Here is a 21,377-nt window from a genome sequence, read left to right as displayed (position 1 = left end):
GGTTTAAAAACAAAGCGCCGAGCATGCGCTGCAGTGGGGAGGGCCCCCTCTTGTCAGGGGTACAGGAATGCAGCGCTTCCCCCTCGCGCTGTGCTGAAGGTTCTAAGAAACGGGCGTGGCCGTGACAGAACGGTTCCGTCATAATCACAGCCCAACCGGCGCTCGTGACGGAACAGTTCCGTCACAAGCATCGAAGGGGTTAATGATGTGGTTAGGATGTAAGCAGTCTATGGCCGGTTCAATGTTATTGAGGTTATTAGCACATTGCTACGTTAACATTGTTTACTAGGGGTTCCCAGCCTGACAACAGGGATTAAATCAAGCAGGTGAATTTATGAACGATGCTAATGTAGGAGAACTGTAGTTACAGGTAAGTAACCTTTTTCCTTCAGTTGATATTCTGTATGAAAAGCACAACTATTTGTATTAACTAAAAGAACTAAGTTTTGTTAGTCAATATAGCTTATGTAATAGATGTGCATTTGAGCTGTCATTACATAATGCATCACTGCTGGGGTTTTGTTTTAGAAAGAGATTATGTGAAGCTCATTACAAAATATACATGGTTTGCTAACTCTCATTAATAATGTTCTCTCCATACATTAGTATTTCATTGTAATGTGTACAAGTTATAAAGTTATATATGCCTTTCTCCTTCTGGAAATGTCATTGTAGATATCATAACCATTTCTTTTACAAAATGTAAACACATGTTTTTCTCAATAAATGCAGTTTGAAAATCTTTGGAATGTTTTGCCTGTGAATGCATATGGAAACCTGAAGTACCATGAATTTCTAAAGAAGTACAGTAGGGAACCAATAAAAATAAGACCATCCTCTTCAAGAGGTCAAGAACACTTCTGCAAGTCTGCTTCACCAGCAAGGTCTGCAACAAGGTCATCTTCTCTTCAAAGACGTCCCAAAACAGCACCTTGTATTTTAAGACATTCACAAGTATGTGTGGCATTTTTAAATGTGTCTTATGTTATAGAGAGAATTGCTAACATACTCCTATGTAACATATGCATTACAATTACTTGGGAGGGAATAATCAGCCATTTGTTTTGTGCATTGTATATGTATTATTGTTATTTGTGCACGTTTGGTGCCAGTGACATAAAACTTGTCCCTGTTTGGTAGCAGGGTAATCATATTTTCTTATATTTCAATCTTCATCTTTATGATTTTCAAAATAAATCAAAATTATTAAAATTATTTCATTTAACTAGTTAAATTGAAATCTTTTCTAATTTAAATACATATTTCCCTTGCATAAATTGTTTCTTCAGTACTTGAATTCAGTTCATAATCAATTATTGTTCTTTGCCCGCATCTCAAACATCGTCAAAGTAAATAGTTTGACTATTATCACTATTATCAATGCAATTGAAACCCCTTGATGCTGTTTTGTCATAGTATTTGTGTTCTGAAAGATTTAATAAAAAAACAAATTCCAAAAGCAATCACTGTGTGTTGACACAAAGCAAAGTGTCAGTACACCCTCCATTTATCATGTTCATCGTGTGCCCTTTTTGCCATCTATGTAATTATAATACCAAGAGATGTGCGCCAATGTCTCCCTCAGTGATTGCAGCAATAATGAGTTCCATAAATAGATCATGTACATCTAGTCCAGTGGTGCTTAATTACCTCTCCTGACCCAGAAGTCAATTTATATTGTTATATTGTTCCTATACTATTGAGCTGTGCTAGATCAGGTTTCAGCCCACTGCATCTCTTTTTGTTTAACAAATTATCATAACGTGTTACTCTAGACGCATTATATCTGTGACTTAGAATTGCAATTACAAAGTGCTGTTCTACTGGTGAAGACTAATTGTGTGTCCTTTTGAAGGACTTGTGTTCCAATATCCTTTGTTTAGCTGGTTGTTTGGTTTGTCCAATGTAATTTGGACCACATAGGCATCTTATTCCATAAATTGCATAACTAGTGGACGAAGTGAAATTATATTGAATCTTAACATTTTACTCATATACTGGTGTGCTATTTGGTCCCCTTTTATGATGATATTGTACACTGAACAAGGTAGGCAAGCAATGCTTCTTATTCCAAGGTATTATGACCATTTGATCATCATTTTCTATTTACACGCCCATGTATACTAGTACATTCCTTAGATTTGGTCCTCATTTATATGATAACAATAGTGGCTCTTTGAAAATCTTCCGTAACTTTACATCCATCTTAATAAGATCTCAAATCATCAAATGATCTTTTGATCTGAGATTATGCTATGGTAATTTTAATTATACTTCTGACTATCTCTTTAGTAACCTTATTTTATTATTTCAGCAGATTCTCTCTTTTCATCAATGATACTGGCGCCTTTCTTCTGGTTGAATATTCTCTGGATATTTTCTTTGTCTGTAAAATGTGGATATCAATATTTTGTAACAATTGCTTTATTTTTAGTAACCCTATGTAGGAAGCTGGGTCTTTATGTCATATAGCAAAATAAGTTATATTGTGTAAAGAATCTAGGGGTTCCCTTATGAGTGGACAGGGGGCTTGCTATGACAATCACAAGGTGCTCTGCTAAGGGCTAGTGTGGTCAAGCAACCATAGGCCTATCACAGATGAGTGCAGGACATCTGAAAATACACACATTGGACAATAAATGAGACACACGACTCAAGAAGGAGATCCACACCAATTTATAAAAATAGCAAGTACCTTAATATATGTTTAGGCATCAAAGAAAATCGTTCAGGTAAGTACGTTTTTAAATATGAATTATTTTTAGTTCAAAAAGTTGACAGTGCAATTTCTGGAAGCTGCAATGTTATCCTATGGGAGGAAAAGGTAAACAGACATAATATCGATTCCAAAATATCGTTTGGACAAAATATTGAGTAAAAAATATAGAGTAGCCAAAATATCGACCAGACATAATATAGACTACAAAAATATCGAGTAATACCGATATTAATAGCCAAAATATCGAATCAAAAATATAGACTAGACATAATATCGACTAGATAGAATATAGACAAAAAAAAATCGAAAATAAGGTAGTTATTAATAATTTTTAATAATTGTGTAATATAAATCTGTAGCGGGTTGTGGGTTTATAGGGGAATAGGGTGGGAAGTAATTTAATTATAATAAATTAATTATGTAAATTAATAATTGTTAATTGATTATTAATTGGTAAATACTTAAAATATAATTGTAATACATAAGAAATAATTAATAAATAATTTTTAGTAAATTATTTTCTGTAGCAGGTTGTGGGTTTATAGGGGAATAGGGTGGGAAGTAATTTTATTATAATTAAATAATTATGTAAATGAATAATAATTGTTAATTCATTATTAATAGGTAATTAATTAAAATATAATTGGTAAATAATTATTTAATTGATAAATAATTAATATTTAGTAAATTATTTTCTGTAGCGGGTTGTGGGTTTATAGGGGGATAGGGTGGGAAGTAATTTAATAATAATTAATTAATTATGTTAATTAAAAATAATTGTTAAATAATTATTAATTGGTAATTAAGTAAAATATAATTGGTAATTAATTATAAATATTTAATTGATAAATAATTAATATTTAGTAAATTATTTTCTGTTGTGAGTTTATAGGGGGATAGGGTGGCAAGTAATTTAATAATAATTAATTATGTAAATTAATTAAAATTGTTAATTGTTAATTAATTAATAGTCATTTTAACCCCTACGCTATCCAGCGCTTTCCTTACTGTTGCACCCACTGGAGTGGGAATAGCAATTTTAACCCCTACGCTATCCAACGCTTTCCCTACTGTTGCACCCACTGGAGTGGGGATAGTAATTTTAACCCCTACACTATCCAACGCTTTCCCTACTGTTGCACCCACTGGAGTGGAAATAGTAATTTTTACCCCTACGCTATCCAACGCTTTCCCTACTGTTGCACCCACTGGAGTGGGAATAGTAATTTTAATCCCTCCGCTATCCAATGTTTTCCCTACTGTTGCACTCTTTGGAGTGGGAATAGTAATTTTTACCTCTACGCTATCCAGCGCTTTCCCTACTGTTACACTCACTGGAGTGGGAATAGTAATTTTAACCCCTCCGCTATCCAATGTTTTTCCTACTGTTACACTCTTTGGAGTGGGAATAGTAATTTTTACCTCTACGCTATCCAGCGCTTTCCCTACTGTTACACTCACTGGAGTGGGAATAGTAATTTTTACCCCTAAGCTATCCAACGCTTTCCCTACTGTTGCACCCACTGGAGTGGGAATAGTAATTTTTACCCCTACGCTATCCAACGCTTTCCCTACTGTTGCACCCACTGGAGTGGGAATAGTAATTGTTACCCCTACGCTATCCAACGTTTTCCCTACTGTTGCACCCACTCGAGTGGGAATAGTAATTTATACCCCTACGCTATCCAGTGTTTTTCTACTGTTGAATTCACTATAGTTGTTACAATAAATTTTAAACAATTTGCTATGCTACAGTAAAAATAATAAATATGTTCAGTGAATAATATGTATTTATATATATATATATATATATTTATATATATATATATATATTTGTAATTTACATTAATTATTTATTAATATTACATTTATTTAATCATTTTAACTAAGTTTATATTAAATATATTTATTTTTATATTAATTTTAACTTAATTTAAAGACATATAAAAAAAACGATATTTTGACAGTCTATATTATTTACAGTCAATATTTTTGTACTTACCTGTATAAAGATAGAAACTCAATATTTTGTCCCTCGATATTTTCTCATCGATATTTTTGCAAGTCGATATTAATGGGCTCGATATTAATTCAGTGATCCGGGAGGAAAAGTCAGAGCAGAATTCAGATATTCAGTGACTTACGGGACCCTTCTCCAGGAGTTAAGGTGTGTTGTGGGCAAGGGCCAAGGCAGCACCTGTAGAACACCACCAGCAGCACTAGGATGGCCAGGTGTAGAAGTGCAATACAGAGTCAGGTGCCCAATGTTAACCTATGGAGAACGGGCGTAGTGAAATGAGGCTGCAAGCTTTGACTGGGGGACCAGTTTGGCTGAACCAACAGGGGGGCTCAGGCCTCACACTTCTTAGAGAAGTAGGGACACCTTTGGTCCTCTTCTCAGCGGCCCATGTGCGATGGGTGCAGAGGTGTCTTTAGATGTCTAGTTTTCTTACCAGGAGCAGTTGCGCTAGAGGGGACCTGCGTGCAGAGGCTGCAATTGACGTCAGCGGGTCTACGAGGGGTGACACCATAATTGACTCGGGCTCTGGAGGGCTGGAGAACCTCAATGGCTTACTTCTCTGGCTTGGAGTGACAGGTGTAGTGGTGGCTTCAGGCGTCGGATTTTGGCAGTTTTGGTGTCCTCAGAGTCGTTTCTTTGGAGTTTCTGCAGGATACTGGGAACAGTTCTGCTGTTCCGTGGGAGGTCTTTGCTCTTTATTAAAGACAGGCAGTCCTCTAAGTTTTTGAGGCACAACAGCTGCAGGACAAGACATTTTTGGTGCAGTTTCAATAGGGAACAGCAGACAGGTTGGAAGGGCTGAGGTCAAGTCAGTAGATCTGTTCAGCATTCTGCTTTAGCGGCTCTTCAGTGTCCTTCTTCATAGGTCATCAGGATCTGATTCTCTGGTGCCAGGGACTCCCCTAAATACTTAATTTAGGGGCATTAGGGGAGTGTAGGGTAGAAGCTACTGGGCTACTTTACCTTGAGGTCATTACTTCCCCCTATATGACCACTTCCTTTGGGAAGTGGGCATAACCCTGTCCCAGAATTCATAAGTATGCCATCACAAAGATGGCTACTTATGAATAATATTGTCCACCTTAGCTTAGTCCACCTTAGGGGTGGTACGAGCCTGGGGTGGCACGCCTACCTAACAAGCTAATTTTACCACCAGTCCAGGTGTCAAAGTGGACTGTGGAAAAGGGGTCAGCTTCCTCTCCTGTGAGGGGGAGTTAGATTCGCATTTCAAAGGTGGCATCTTTTTGAAGCTTGCCGGCCTAGGAAAGCTAATCAGCAGGTCATCCTGTGGGAGGGGGTGTTAAACACTCTTCCTGGACAGGTTTTTATACTGGGCCTCCTGAGAGCAGAGGCTCTCACCATGGGAGCTCAGAACAGTGACTCAGGTGTCAGGCTGATAGGTTTTCAGGGGGCACCTCTAAGGAGCCCTCTGGGTGCATGTATTGGTAAATCCATCAATGGAATCCGTGTGGGTTTATCAATAGGAAATGTTAGATATCAAACATCCATATCTTGAGGGAAGCCATTATGTAGCTGGGGAACTCGTTTTCACTAGTTTCCAGGAAACATGTTTTAAAACGGCCGCCCTGATTAATTGTGCCCCCACTTTTAATATTCAGCATCCTGCCTTAAGGCAGTCAGGCCTGCAGTAGGGGTGACTTACAAATATTACATGCAGTATTAGGGGACATGGCACACATGTATGTGTGACATGTTGTGTTTTCACTTTTGTCTGCACCAAGACACGCAGCCTGCAATGGCAGCCTTGCATGTGCTTGGTGATGGATCCCTTAGAATGGCACAATTTGTGCTGCTCCCCTTAATGACTCTCTTTAGTACATCGGACCCTAGGTAACAGGGGTACCATTTACTAGGAACTTACAGAGGATGCTAAACTTTTACCAATCGGGGGAAACAATTGTACAGTTTTGGGAAAGAGCTCTGGCACTGGGGACCTGGTTAGCAGGAACCCATTACACTTCCAGTCGAAATCACATCAGTTACCAGGCAAAAAGTGGTGGGTTACCATGTCAAAAAGGGCTACTTTCCTTCACCATATATAATGAAGCTGCACAGAGAAGTGGTGAGCAGAAACACTTGAGCATTTAAAATAAAGTCCTGTAACAGTACAGGTGTGAGTACAGAAAGCCACTGCAGATAGACAGTCAAGGTGATTCATGCAGTAGAGTGCTCCACCCACACCCAATTCCCCGAAGAAACTGGAACAAAATCACCACCGACCAACTCTTCACATAGCTTCACCAAAACCCTCGTGCCGAATCATCGGACCCAAACCAAGCAACCACCAACCTCACACAATGGATCACCCACAGCGCCGACGAACTAGCACCCCTGAAAACCATCAAATCAAACAAGGTAGCAAAAATGCCCCCTGGTTCAACGATGACCTTAAGAAATCCAAGAAGTTCTGTTGCACCCTCGAGAAAGCCTGGAGAAAAAACCCAACCACTGACAACCTGGCCACCCTCAAGAACGCCACCCGCAAACACCACCAACTAATCCGATCCACCAAAAAATCAGCATTCAAGGATCGACTTGACAACAACGCCCACAACAGCAAGGAACTATTCAACATCGTCAAAGAATTTACCAACCCTACCGCCGGCACCAACGACATCACTCCCTCCCAAGACCTCTGCGACTCCCTAGCCTCATTCTTCCACAACAAAATCGCTGACATACATAACAGCTTTGAAAACCAGTCCGGAGACCAGCCCACTCTACCCACCTCCGATCCAAAACCCTCCCTAACTACCTTTGCGCCTGGGACCCCATCACCACTGAAGACACCATCCGCCTGATGAACTCCATCCACTCAGGATCGCCAACCGACCCATGCCCCCACCACATCTTCAACAAAGCAAACTCCATTATCGCACCCCATCTCCGAGACGTCATCAACTGCTCCCTCAAGGCCGCCACCTTCCCGGAAAGCTGGAAACATGCCGAACTCAGCGCTCGTCTGAAGAAACCCACAGCAGACCCCATTGAACTTAAGAACTACCACCCCATCTCGCTCCTCCCATTCCATGCCAAAGTCATTGAGAAAGCCATCAACAGCTAGCTCGCCGCCTTCCTCGAATCCAACAAATCCCTCGACCCTTCACAGTCCGGCTTCCGAGCCAAACATAGCACCGAGACCGCCCTCATCGCAGCAACTGACGACATTCAAACACTATTGGACAACGGAGAAACAGTTGCCCTCATCCTACTTGACCTCTCCGCAGCCTTCGACACAGTCTGTCATAGCACCCTCATACAACGCCTCAACAACATCGGTATACAAGGAAAAGCATTGGACTGGATCATCTCGTTCCTCGCCGGAAAAACCCAGAGCCCCTCCCCCCTTTCAGATCAGAGAGCTCCGAAGTCATCTGCGGCGTACCACAAGGATCATCACTCAGTCCCACCCTCTTCAACGTTTACATGAGTCCCCTCACATCCATCGCGCGCCAACACAACCTCAACATCATCTCCTACGCAAACGACACCCAGCTGATCCTCTCCCTCACCAAAGACCCAAACACCGCCAAAACCAACTTACACGAAGGAATGAAAGAAGTTGCCGAATGGATGAAGAACAGCCGTTTAAAACTGAACTCGGACAAAACTGAGGTACTCATCTTAGACTCAACCCCCTCTGCTTGGGACGACTCATGGTGGCCACCGGCCCTGGGAACAGCACCCATACCCACGGACCACGCACGTAACCTGGGCTTCATCCTAGACTCCTGCCTCTCGATGACCAGACAAGTCAACGCCGTCTCATCATCATGCTTCAACATCCTACGCATGCTCAAAAAAATCTTCCATTGGATCCCCACCGAAACAAGAAAAACGGTCACCCACGCACTGGTCACAAGCCGACTCGATTACGAAAACACCCTTTACGCCGGAAGCACAGCCAAACTACAGAAGAAACTCCAACGCATCCAAAACGCCTCAGCCAGACTCATACTAGACATCCCCCGCCAAGATCACATTTCCGGTCACCTGAAGGACCTCCACTGGCTCCCCGTCAACAAGAGAATAACGTTCCGTCTCCTCACCCACGCACATAAAGCCATCACAAAGATGGCTACTTATGAATAATATTGTCCACCTTAGCTTAGTCCACCTTAGGGGTGGTACGAGCCTGGGGTGGCACGACTACCTAACAGCCTAATTTTACCACCAGTCCAGGTGTCAAAGTGGGCTATGGAAAAGGGGTCAGCTTCCTCTCCTGTGAGGGGGAGTTAGATTCGCATTTCAAAGGTGGCATCTTTTTGAAGCTTGCCGGCCTAGGAAAGCTAATCAGCAGGTCATCCTGTGGGAGGGGGTGTTAAACACTCTTCCTGGACAGGTTTTTATACTGGGCCTCCTGAGAGCAGAGGCTCTCACCATGGGAGCTCAGAACAGTGACTCAGGTGTCAGGCTGATAGGTTTTCAGGGGGCACCTCTAAGGAGCCCTCTGGGTGCATGTATAGGTAAATCCATCAATGGAATCCGTGTGGGTTTATCAATAGGAAATGTTAGATATCAAACATCCATATCTTGAGGGAAGCCATTATGTAGCTGGGGAACTCGTTTTCACTAGTTTCCAGGAAACATGTTTTAAAACGGCCGCCCTGATTAATTGTGCCCCCACTTTTAATATTCAGCATCCTGCCTTAAGGCAGTCAGGCCTGCAGTAGGGGTGACTTACAAATATTACATGCAGTATTAGGGGACATGGCACACATGTATGTGTGACATGTTGTGTTTTCACTTTTGTCTGCACCAAGACACGCAGCCTGCAATGGCAGCCTTGCATGTGCTTGGTGATGGATCCCTTAGAATGGCACAATTTGCGCTGCTCCCCTTAATGACTCTCTTTAGTACATCGGACCCTAGGTAACAGGGGTACCATTTACTAGGAACTTACAGAGGATGCTAAACTTTTACCAATCGGGGGAAACAATTGTACAGTTTTGGGAAAGAGCTCTGGCACTGGGGACCTGGTTAGCAGGAACCCATTACACTTCCAGTCGAAATCACATCAGTTACCAGGCAAAAAGTGGTGGGTTACCATGTCAAAAAGGGCTACTTTCCTTCACCATATATAATGAAGCTGCACAGAGAAGTGGTGAGCAGAAACACTTGAGCATTTAAAATAAAGTCCTGTAACAGTACAGGTGTGAGTACAGAAAGCCACTGCAGATAGACAGTCAAGGTGATTCATGCAGTAGAGTGCTCCACCCACACCCAATTCCCCGAAGAAACTGGAACAAAATCACCACCGACCAACTCTTCACATAGCTTCACCAAAACCCTCCTGCCGAATCATCGGACCCAAACCAAGCAACCACCAACCTCACACAATGGATCACCCACAGCGCCGACGAACTAGCACCCCTGAAAACCATCAAATCAAACAAGGTAGCAAAAATTCCCCCTGGTTCAACGCTGACATACATAACAGCTTTGAAAACCAGTCCGGAGACCAGCCCACTCTACCCACCTCCGATCCAAAACCCTCCCTAACTACCTTTGCGCCTGGGACCCCATCACCACTGAAGACACCATCCGCCTGATGAACTCCATCCACTCAGGATCGCCAACCGACCCATGCCCCCACCACATCTTCAACAAAGCAAACTCCATTATCGCACCCCATCTCCGAGACGTCATCAACTGCTCCCTCAAGGCCGCCACCTTCCCGGAAAGCTGGAAACATGCCGAACTCAGCGCTCTTCTGAAGAAACCCACAGCAGACCCCATTGAACTTAAGAACTACCACCCCATCTCGCTCCTCCCATTCCATGCCAAAGTCATTGAGAAAGCCATCAACAGCTAGCTCGCCGCCTTCCTCGAATCCAACAAATCCCTCGACCCTTCACAGTCCGGCTTCCGAGCCAAACATAGCACCGAGACCGCCCTCATCGCAGCAACTGACGACATTCAAACACTATTGGACAACGGAGAAACAGTTGCCCTCATCCTACTTGACCTCTCCGCAGCCTTCGACACAGTCTGTCATAGCACCCTCATACAACGCCTCAACAACATCGGTATACAAGGAAAAGCATTGGACTGGATCATCTCGTTCCTCGCCGGAAAAACCCAGAGCCCCTCCCCCCTTTCAGATCAGAGAGCTCCGAAGTCATCTGCGGCGTACCACAAGGATCATCACTCAGTCCCACCCTCTTCAACGTTTACATGAGTCCCCTCACATCCATCGCGCGCCAACACAACCTCAACACCATCTCCTACGCAAACGACACCCAGCTGATCCTCTCCCTCACCAAAGACCCAAACACTCATCTTAGACTCAACCCCCTCTGCTTGGGACGACTCATGGTGGCCACCGGCCCTGGGAACAGCACCCATACCTACGGACCACGCACGTAACCTGGGCTTCATCCTAGACTCCTGCCTCTCGATGACCAGACAAGTCAACGCCGTCTCATCATCATGCTTCAACATGCTCAACATGCTCAAAAAAATCTTCCATTGGATCCCCACCGAAACAAGAAAAACGGTCACCCACGCACTGGTCACAAGCCGACTGGATTACGAAAACACCCTTTACGCCGGAAGCACAGCCAAACTACAGAAGAAACTCCAACGCATCCAAAACGCCTCAGCCAGACTCATACTAGACATCCCCCGCCAAGATCACATTTCCGGTCACCTGAAGGACCTCCACTGGCTCCCCGTCAACAAGAGAATAACGTTCCGTCTCCTCACCCACGCACATAAAGCCCTCTACGACCTAGGACCCGAATGCCTCAACACGCGCCTGTCCTTCTACACCCCCACCCGCCAACTACGATCGTCCAATCAAGCCCTCGCCGCAATTCCGCGCATCCATAGATCCACCATGGGGGGAAGATCCTTCTCCTACCTAGCGGCCAAAACCTGGAATTCTCTCCCCACCCACCTCTGTCTTACACAGAACCACATCTCCTTCAGAAAGCAACTAAAAACTTGGATATTCGATAAGTAAAGTACACCCCCCTCCTCAAGCGCCTTGAGACCCTCTGGGTGAGTAGTGCACTATACAAATTTTGAACTTGACTTGACTTGACTTGGATGCTTCAGAGCTAGACAAAGTCCAATTTTCCTTCTCAGAGAGCAGAGTAGGTCTCAAGCACCAGGGCAGTATTCGAAAGAACAACACAGGCCTAAAGCTGCTGGGCAGTCCTCTGGGGAACAAGGCAGACCTTAAGCAGCAGGGTAGTCCACTTGTAGCAGCAGTGCAGTCCTTGAGGAACAAGGCAGGCCTCAAGCAGTAGGGCAGTGCTCTGGGGAACAAGGCAGGCCTCGAGCAGCAAGGGAGTCCTCTGGAAAACAAGGCAGTCCTTCTTCTGTAATGTTCAAAGGTCCAGGAGCATACTGATGAATGGCCCAATAGGACTAATATTTATACCTGGTGCCACCTTTTGAAGTGAGGGAAACTTTTAGACCCCCACATCTGGTTGTGGGAAGTTCAGTTCTTCCCTTGCTTATGCACCAAGTGATCTAAGGTGTCAATAGGCTTGTGTCAAGTTCCTTTCTGAGTGTGCTGGAGGCAGCCCTTCGAAATGTAAGTGGCTGGCCTACTTTCAGCTGCACCCACTTCCTATTGTTCACTGTCTGGGCCCTTTTTGCATTCCTGATGGGAAGCAATTAAGAGGACCAGGCAGCTGGAAATTCTTAAAAGGCCTTAGAAACTTTTGGGCACATGAAAGCAAGCTTTTTAAAATTCTAGGTTACCATTAAAGAGGATTTAAAATTACAACTTATTTGAGTCCAAACATGGCATTTCTACCTTCTCCCAATAATAAGTTAGCACTTATTAAATGTAATAAATTAGTAATGTATTATCCTAAGGGAGAGGTGGCCTTACAGTAGTGAAAAACTAAAAGGATACTTCATATGGGGGCACATTAAGTGCTGCAGGTTCACCAGTAGGATTGAACTGACTGCCCCTGGTTACCTGTGGTACCACTTTACTAAGGACTTATAAGTAAATTAAATGTGCCAAATAGGTGTCCACCAATTTAACCACATTTAAAAGAGAGAGCACTTTAGCACTGGTTAGCTGTGGTAAGGTGGACAGAGCCCTAATGCCAACAAAAACGAATTTCGCAAAAAGGCTGGGGGAAGAGAAAATGTTTGAGGGAACACCACACCAAGGCTGTCAGGTCAAACAGTAAGGGTTTTTAACATTCTTTTCACTGAGCAAGATGCCTTAAAGTTTAAACATTGAAGCAGTTTGTGTTGTGTTATGCTGTATGTTGTGTTTACGGGACAGCCGTAACAGTGGTTACATCAACACCTGCTAACGTGTGACTGCAAATTCAAATTTCAAAGTTTTATTCGACTTTTAGTCATAAAAGCAAACCTCCTAACCATGATACAATAAATACTAAGCATGAGAATAATTCACTAAAAACATATTAAACAACAAAAGTCGAATGCTGATAAATACTAAGAAATGTATACATACATTTTAAAAATTAATTGAGAAAAATTTAAAAAACGAGCAAGTTTAGACAGGCAGTTCATAGTTCATATTAACCGGTAGGCTTTAAAGTACGCGATCTTATTACCCAAGCCCAGGCCAAGAATTTTGCTACGCCTATTACTAATGGTGATGAGCAATCAGATACTAAAATTCTTAGGGCTTGTAGACAACAGCGGGTACCCATATTTTTGCAAATTGGTTTTAGCCACTTTCGATGGGGAATGAGGTACAACGGGCAGGAAAAAAGCAGGTGCGCAATATCTTCTGTTTGATTTTTCAATGGTTGCAGTAAGCGTCCTGCGATGGGGACCAATGTTGTCTAAAAGCGTTCACTGGGTGTGTTCCCACACGGAATTGGAAGTATAGTTTCCTGTCAAATGGACGTTCAATTACATCCCAATATTTTTCATAAGATGGAAGTTGTTTAATGTCCAAAAAGCATGATGACAGGGTTGATTGCAAACCTTTACGATACACTGATACATATACCGACTCCCAATAAATATCCTTCAGTTGCTTTTTCGATGGAAATGAGGCAACATCCTTATTACCCCACAAGTGGTCAAGGCCCAACTTCACCAATGTACCCCGAAGTTCCTTTAGCCATGTAATGCAATGAAAGCGGTCACAATTCACAACATCAAAAAGAGCTGATACATAATGGCTTAGCTCTGGGGTTACCATTAAACGCCTCCAATACAGCAGAGGACGTAGGCGGGCAATATCTTCGATATTTTTCCTACCTAGGTCCATCTTTAGTGGGATTATGGGGGTACTTTGTGGGGCCCTAACAAGCCCTCGCAGAAATTTATTTTCCGCCCGCCCCAAGTCTCCTAGGTTTGAAAAACCCCAGAGCTCAGACCCATATAAGCATGCACTCAATACTTTCATACTATAAACTTCGAGTGCACAATTTATAGGTCTTGTCAGAGATGTGTTATGTTTGATGGTGACTGCGCCTGCTAACTGACTAAATTTTAAAGATGCCATATTAATTTGTGATTTCCATTTCATGTCATGTTGTAGGATAATTCCTAGATAGGAGAAGGCATCTACTTTTTCCAGTGGTTCGCCCTTATATTTTATCGCCCCCTTGAAAGCTGAATGGGGCTCAGGCACATGAATTTAGTTTTGCTGGTGTTTAGTTCCAGGCCCCGGCTATCACAAAAATCCCCAAAGGCGTCAACCGCTTTCTGCAGTCCACTAGGCGTACGCGATAGTAAAAGCGTATCGTCCGCGAACATTAGTACGGGGACGTGTACACCTGCTATGATTGGAGCGTCATTTGGGGATTTATTTAAATACTCCACAATTCCATTTATATAGATTGAAAAAGCGTTGGCGCCAGGACACACCCTTGCCTCACCCCTCGTTCCACTGGGAAAGGGGCCGTCACTTCGCCCTGTTTGCCCCACCTTATTTTTGCAAAATTGTTTTCATGGAGGCGCACCAGCAAGGTAAGGAGTTCATGGCTTATTCCCACATCATGCAAAAACAAGAAAAGAGAGGTCAGATCAGGCTATTGATCAATCTAAACGCAAACTTTACAGACCACAGTTCATGGAGTTAACACAAGATTCGACTACCACAACCGATTTGGGTGATAAAGAAAGCCCTCACACACTGACCTAGTCAGTGTCATGCTTCATCATCGGGCCCCACCGACAGAGGCCGAATGCCTCTGTGGTGTGCTACGACGCCAGAAAGACTGCGGAGCAGGTTTTGTGTTTGGAGGGCGTGCTCTTGTTTACAGTGAAAGGTTTAAAAGTGCCTGAAAAAGGGTATCGAAAAAAATATATTTAATAAATGATCCCTGAGGCACAAAGTAAGGAGTATTATGTGTCTGTATTTACATGCCAAGGTTTAAGGTTGGTAAAATACAGAATATACTCAATTTTTTAGTCAACATGTTTCAGCCATAAGGGTGGTATATTACCGTGGCATTCTTCAGGACTACACCCCGGCGGTATGGGCTCTCTAATCACCCACCCTAACCTGGGGACGTGAAAGTGAAAAACAAGAAGTGAAAAAAGTGCATAAAAATAATGGAAGAGTGAATTACTCAATTCCAAAAAATACTCCGTAAATTTGGAGTGTCACTGCACTTTCAAAAGGGGCGCTACTAGCACCATGGGTCTCGGGAGGGGATCGGAGCGACCTGGCACATCGCCCTCAGCGCTCTCGACCCACTGTTAAACCTGTTTGTGGCCTCAAATCCGGACATCCTCGGGGTCCGGATTTGAGGCCATGGTGCTAGTAGCGCCCCTTTTGAAAGTGCAGTGACACTCCAAATTTACGGAGTATTTTTTGGAATTGAGTAATTCACTCTTCCATTATTTTTATGCACTTTTTTCACTTCTTGTTTTTCACTTTCACGTCCCCAGGTTAGGGTGGGTGATTAGAGAGCCCATACCGCCGGGGTGTAGTCCTGAAGAATGCCACGGTAATATACCACCCTTATGGCTGAAACATGTTGACTAAAAAATTGAGTATATTCTGTATTTTACCAACCTTAAACCTTGGCATGTAAATACAGACACATAATACTCCTTACTTTGTGCCTCAGGGATCATTTATTAAATATATTTTTTTCGATACCCTTTTTCAGGCACTTTTAAACCTTTCACTGTAAACAAGAGCACGCCCTCCAAACACAAAACCTGCTCCGCAGTCTTTCTGGCGTCGTAGCACACCACAGAGGCATTCGGCCTCTGTCGGTGGGGCCCGATGATGAAGCATGACACTGACTAGGTCAGTGTGTGAGGGCTTTCTTTATCACCCAAATCGGTTGTGGTAGTCGAATCTTGTGTTAACTCCATGAACTGTGGTCTGTAAAGTTTGCGTTTAGATTGATCAATAGCCTGATCTGACCTCTCTTTTCTTGTTTTTGCATAATTAACCGGGGACTAAGAGAGTGTCCTCATTCTCCCTACCTCTCCTTTTGTTGTTGATTATTCCCACATCAGCCAGGGTTTCCCATAGTTTTTCTCTCGGGACCAGATCAAATGCGGCTTTTAAGTCCACAAAAACTGCATACAATGTGCCGTTTCGCAGCGTGATATTTCTCCAATAATGGCTAAGAAGTAAAAAAACTTGGTCAACACTACTAGTCAAGGGGCGAAATCCCACTTGGTATGGCGACAATATATTTTGATCTTCAATCCACTGCTGCAGTTTGTTCTGGACTAATCGACCCATTATTTTCTGCGCAGTGTCAATTAAACTAATGGGTCTATAATTTTTTGCCTGGGTTTTGTCACCCTTTTTAAATATAGGGATGATTTCTGCCCCTTTCCACGAGGTTGGGACTTCTTCACCCATAGCTATTGCATTTGCCAACCATGTGAAATATGTGCACCAGGAAATCTGGTCTGATAAAAAGACATCTGCTGGAAGGCCATCCATTCCTGGCGCTTTTCCCCCTGACACGCAATCCAGTGCCAAGCTGACATCTTTTTCAGTAAATATTTGGTCATTAAAAAAGACAGTTTGGGGGGGAGATATGGATGCATATGTCGGACATCTGGCATACTGGGGTTGAAAAAAATCATTCCAGCCATCTTTTGACACATGGTTTTGTGGTTGGGCAGCTGCCCCACCCCTGTTCCATTTAACTAAGGCCCAAAATCGCTTGGAATCTTTGTTGGTACAGGCCTGTTTTAGCTCACTCCAGCCCTCTTCATCCCAACGCCTCTTTGCTTGCTTTTGCGTCAGCCTATAAATATCTCTTGCCCTTTTAACAGCTATTGGATTTCCTATTTTCAATTCTACACTTAAATTTTGCCTTGCCAATCTGCAGCTTTTATCATACCAGCCTTTAGCGGCTTGATGTTTTTTGGCTGTAGTTGGGTCTACTGTTTTAATAAAAAAGCTTTGCAGTTTACTAAATAAACTTTTATGGGCCTCCATCATGTATTCCTGGAAATTAGGATTCCCATAGTGGGCCTTGATAATACTCACTTCCTCCTGTACTAGTTTTTTCAAATGTTCTAGTTTCCTTTCATCCCCTAGCAACATTCCCCATTTCAGATGTCTTTGATTATTAGAGCACACAACATCTTGTGTTACCATCTGATTATTATTTAAAAGTGCTCTAGACTCTTGATAAGGGTGAAATGTCATATACAGGGGATGGTGGTCACTCTCTAACCGTGATACAACTGCCATGTCTAATAACTTAGACCATGCTCTTACATCAATTAAGAAATAGTCAATCCTGCTTGTTGCACGACCATTATCAAAGGTAAAATTCCCGTTTAAGTCAGATGGTGTCCTCCCATTCGTGGCTCTCAATCCTCTAGAGAGGCAAAGACTCTTGATCCTAATGGCAGCCGCACACCATCTTTTTATGGGAGGAATCTCCAATTGTGGTATTCCCCATTTACTATCTTCCTCTTCCGTTAAGCTCCCATCCTCTTCTCCTAGGGGCTCAAAAGTTGAATTAAAATCACTGCCCACAATGATATGAGGATTAGGTGGAAGGGTTTCAACGTCTTGTTCTAGGGTGGTAAATACTTCGGATGGAATACCTGCACCAACCCCCCTAGCGTAGATGTTGTACAGAGCTACTTCTTGGCCATTAGGCCATCTGATGTTCAGTGCTAAGATGTCATTGGATTTTATTTGCCTTTGTGATATAGTGCAAGTCATTGCTTGGCGAACCCATATCAGCAGTCCTCCAGAGGGACGTCCTTTTTCGCCTCTGGATGCAGGTTTATAAAAATGTAAATACCCCATACGAAATACTGGATTAATTGACCAAGTTTCTTGCATCATAACTATATCATGCCTGTCAATATAATCAGCCCATTCTGGGGTGTCTAGCTTACTCGCTATGCCTGCTATATTCCAAGATATAAAAGTCAATGATCGTTCTCCTGGAGTTGGGCCTAATGTACATGGCACCTCCATATTTCCCCTAGAGTCCACACTTAACATTCCCCCGACTCAGCTCTTAGCTCACCCCCAACTATTAATCTAGTATTAGTAGAGCCATCTGGCCCTATTATAGGTGCATTGCAGTTTGGGCTTTGAGGGACCTTAAAATCTAATGCTAGATTTTTTGTGCGTTGGTCTAGTAATTTGTCTAATTGACATATGGGATGACTTGACTGGTGTTCCACTAATAATCCTCTATCTATTGTGAGTCAATCGCACTCGTTTAAATAAGACAATGCTGTAAATCTATTATCTAGGTCTAGCCCCCAGACATTAGATGGACCCTCCCTTGCACTTCTACTGGCCACTGTAGACCATTTGGTTCTCATAACACCTAGATTTGACACCGGGCCCTTCCTATTATAGAAAAAGTCCAGAGTAAGTGGGATTTGTTCTGCCGTTCTACGTTGGGGAGGGAGAAGATTGTTCAGGATTTCTGGTAAAACTTCGGGGCTTTTAAGGTTCAGAACCACACAGTCCCCAGGGAATTTCTTAATCCTGCTCCCTATCCATTTTACCCTGCTTGCCGTTAGCAAATCTTCTGCCAGCTTATATTTGCCCCCAGGACACATATGCATATTATTACTTAGCCATTGGAGTGCCTTATTTAATAGAGATTCAGGGTGTTCTATCTGGCCTATTTTTAACGGGGGAACATTGGCAAGTACCAGAATAAGAGGTGAGGCTTCTACAATTAACTCCACAGGGTTATTTTCTGTGTTAGATCCCTGTAGTATACAATTCCCTTCAGGATCTATAGGGACGGCACCAGCAAGATTAATTCGATCTGGACCAGGATCGAGTCCAACCTGCTGGTTCTGTGATAGCTCTACTACACCTGGACCTACACTTTCTAATGAAGTTTTTTCAGCCAGTTTTTCTACGAACATATTCGGCAATTCCTCCACTCTATCATTAGTTGTTTTTATATAGGCCTCCAATGTATTTATTTTAGCCGTGAGGTGATCAATTTTTGACAGTAGGGGTTTTACTATTTGATTTAACTTGATGTCCAACATACCCATGAGTCTTTTTAATATGCCATCATCCCAACCTTGGCTCACATCTCCTTCACCCGCATTCCCATCTGCAGTTTTCTTATTGGGCGGGGTAGCGGGCCTTTTCCTGCTAGACCTTAACCCTCCCCTTTTTGCAGGAATCTTAGTGGTCACTTTTATGACTCTTGGGGCAGGAACAGGGGGTGAGGGAGAGCTGGGATCTACTACCTCAAGATCTGGGTCTAGATCATGCAAGGAGCCATCTACATCCCCCAATATCATTTCAGCATTAGTGGGTGGATTTACCGAGAACAATACATTTTGTGTTCGTCCCATTTCCAGCCCATGTGGAGCTGGGGATAAGTCAGTTGGAGCGCCTGAAAGAAATAAGTCCGTACTTAAGTTCTCGTTTTGGGGCAATGACAGTGGGCTACCAAGACCCAGCGAAGACCTCCGCTCATGATTAATTTTTTCCACAATTTGTACCAAGTAATTGTCCATGGTATTACCAGGGGCAATGGGATTATTTTGCTTAGACATTTCTGTACCTGGCAATGTTCCTAAAAAAACCTTTGCCCCAATATAGTCAATGGAAATCACAGAGGCCTCGTTACCTTCCGGCGTAACTTTCCCAATGTTTCTAGGTCCGAAACAGGCTAGAGTAGATAGGAAGGGAAAACCTTTGTGGGCTGTAAGTAGACGAAAATCCGAGATATCCAGGTGATGGTAAGTCTTTGATATGTTGAGTGGAAGAGGGGTGGCCCGTCCCGTCACCTTAGGTCCCCTGAGGACCAAAGAGGGCCCGCCCTTTGCCCGGGCTTAGCCCGGCGCAGACCCGCGCGGAGACCCGCGTCGCGGGGACGCTGTGGTCTTTATCGCGCCTCCGGGCGCACAGATGACGTTGCGACCTGCGGGGGAGCCTGGGTGTTGTGGTTTCCCACCTCGGCGGCCGGCGGAGTGCAGCGGCGGCGAGGGACCAGAAGCCCAGGGCAAAGCAGCACAGTCAGGGGCCAGGAACCTCAAAAGGAGCAAAGGATCTGGCGGCCACACAGCAGGTTCTGAACAGGTTCCACCCGCTCTGCCAGGGACGCTGCGGTCTTTATCGCGCCTCCGGGCGCACAGACGACGTTGCGACCTGCGGGGGAGCCTGGGTGTTGTGGTTTCCCACCTCGGCGGCCGGCGGAGTGCAGCGGCGGCGAGGGACCAGGAGCCCAGGGCAAAGCAGCACAGTCAGGGGCCAGGAGCCTCAAAAGGAGCAAAGGATCCGGCGGCCACACAGCAGGTTCTGAACAGGTTCCACCCGCTCTGCCAGGGACGCTGTGGTCTTTATCGCGCCTCCGGGCGCACAGATGACGTTGCAACCTGCGGGGGAGCCTGGGTGTTGTGGTTTCCCACCTCGGCGGCCGGCGGAGTGCAGCGGCGGCGAGGGACCAGGAGCCCAGGGCAAAGCAGCACAGTCAGGGGCCAGGAGCCTCAAAAGGAGCAAAGGATCCGGTGGCCACACAGCAGGTTCTGAACACGTGTGACTGCGTAAGCTAGATGTCAGAGGAAGAGAAAACATGTTTTGTTTTGCACTCTTCAATAACTGGATTTCAAACCATTTGAGAGAAAAGAAAAATTAATTCATTCTTGAAAGAAGCTCTCAAGTTTCTAATGTACTATCATATTTGAAATCTAGTCAGACCTGTGCATTAATACAAGAACTTAATTTGGAGCCTAATGAGGTTCTTAAATATTTACACCGATGGACAACTTAGGTTGTCAGCACTCAACCGTATGCAAACAAGATAGGTATTGATAATTATCTCTAGGAATTTGGTATTAAGAACTGAGACCCACATTTATTATTAAAAGGGACACTGAATAATTGCACTTAGTCAAAATGATGAACTAAAAGGTATGATCTTTGGTTTCTCGAGGCTGCATAATTTTGCATGGCTCATTTACAAGGCTTACTTTGTTTTAAATATTGCGCTGGACAAAGTAAATACACAGTAACCTATCTGCAAAGTCCTCCACCCATGTATAAATCTAGAACAGCTGTGAAAGATATGTTTATTGCTTTGGACCGAATTGATTAATGGATTCATATTAATCATCAGAAGGGTTTCTCTTGTTCAAATCGGCACGTGAAGGGATATTACGTGGTAATGCTGCTATAATCTGACTTTTCATGTTAAGCTTCTAATGGCTACATTCTTTTGGGATGTG

The 21,377-nt window shown here is 43.7% G+C and overlaps 1 protein-coding gene across 1 annotated transcript in view; it reads left to right on the top strand.

Moving 5' to 3' along the window:
- Positions 1-21,377, top strand: part of EFCAB6 (EF-hand calcium binding domain 6) — an 846,383-nt gene that overhangs the window by 651,889 nt on the left and 173,117 nt on the right. The window contains exon 26 of the mRNA XM_086922295.1: positions 733-954. Coding sequence (XP_086778421.1) covers positions 733-954 — 222 coding nt within the window. The remainder of the gene's footprint in view (positions 1-732; positions 955-21,377) is intronic.

This window comes from Lissotriton vulgaris, chromosome 1_1 (assembly GCF_964263255.1).
Source record: "Lissotriton vulgaris chromosome 1_1, aLisVul1.2, whole genome shotgun sequence".
Lineage (NCBI taxonomy): Eukaryota > Metazoa > Chordata > Amphibia > Caudata > Salamandridae > Lissotriton > Lissotriton vulgaris.
This window is presented reverse-complemented; position numbering and strand designations above follow the sequence as displayed.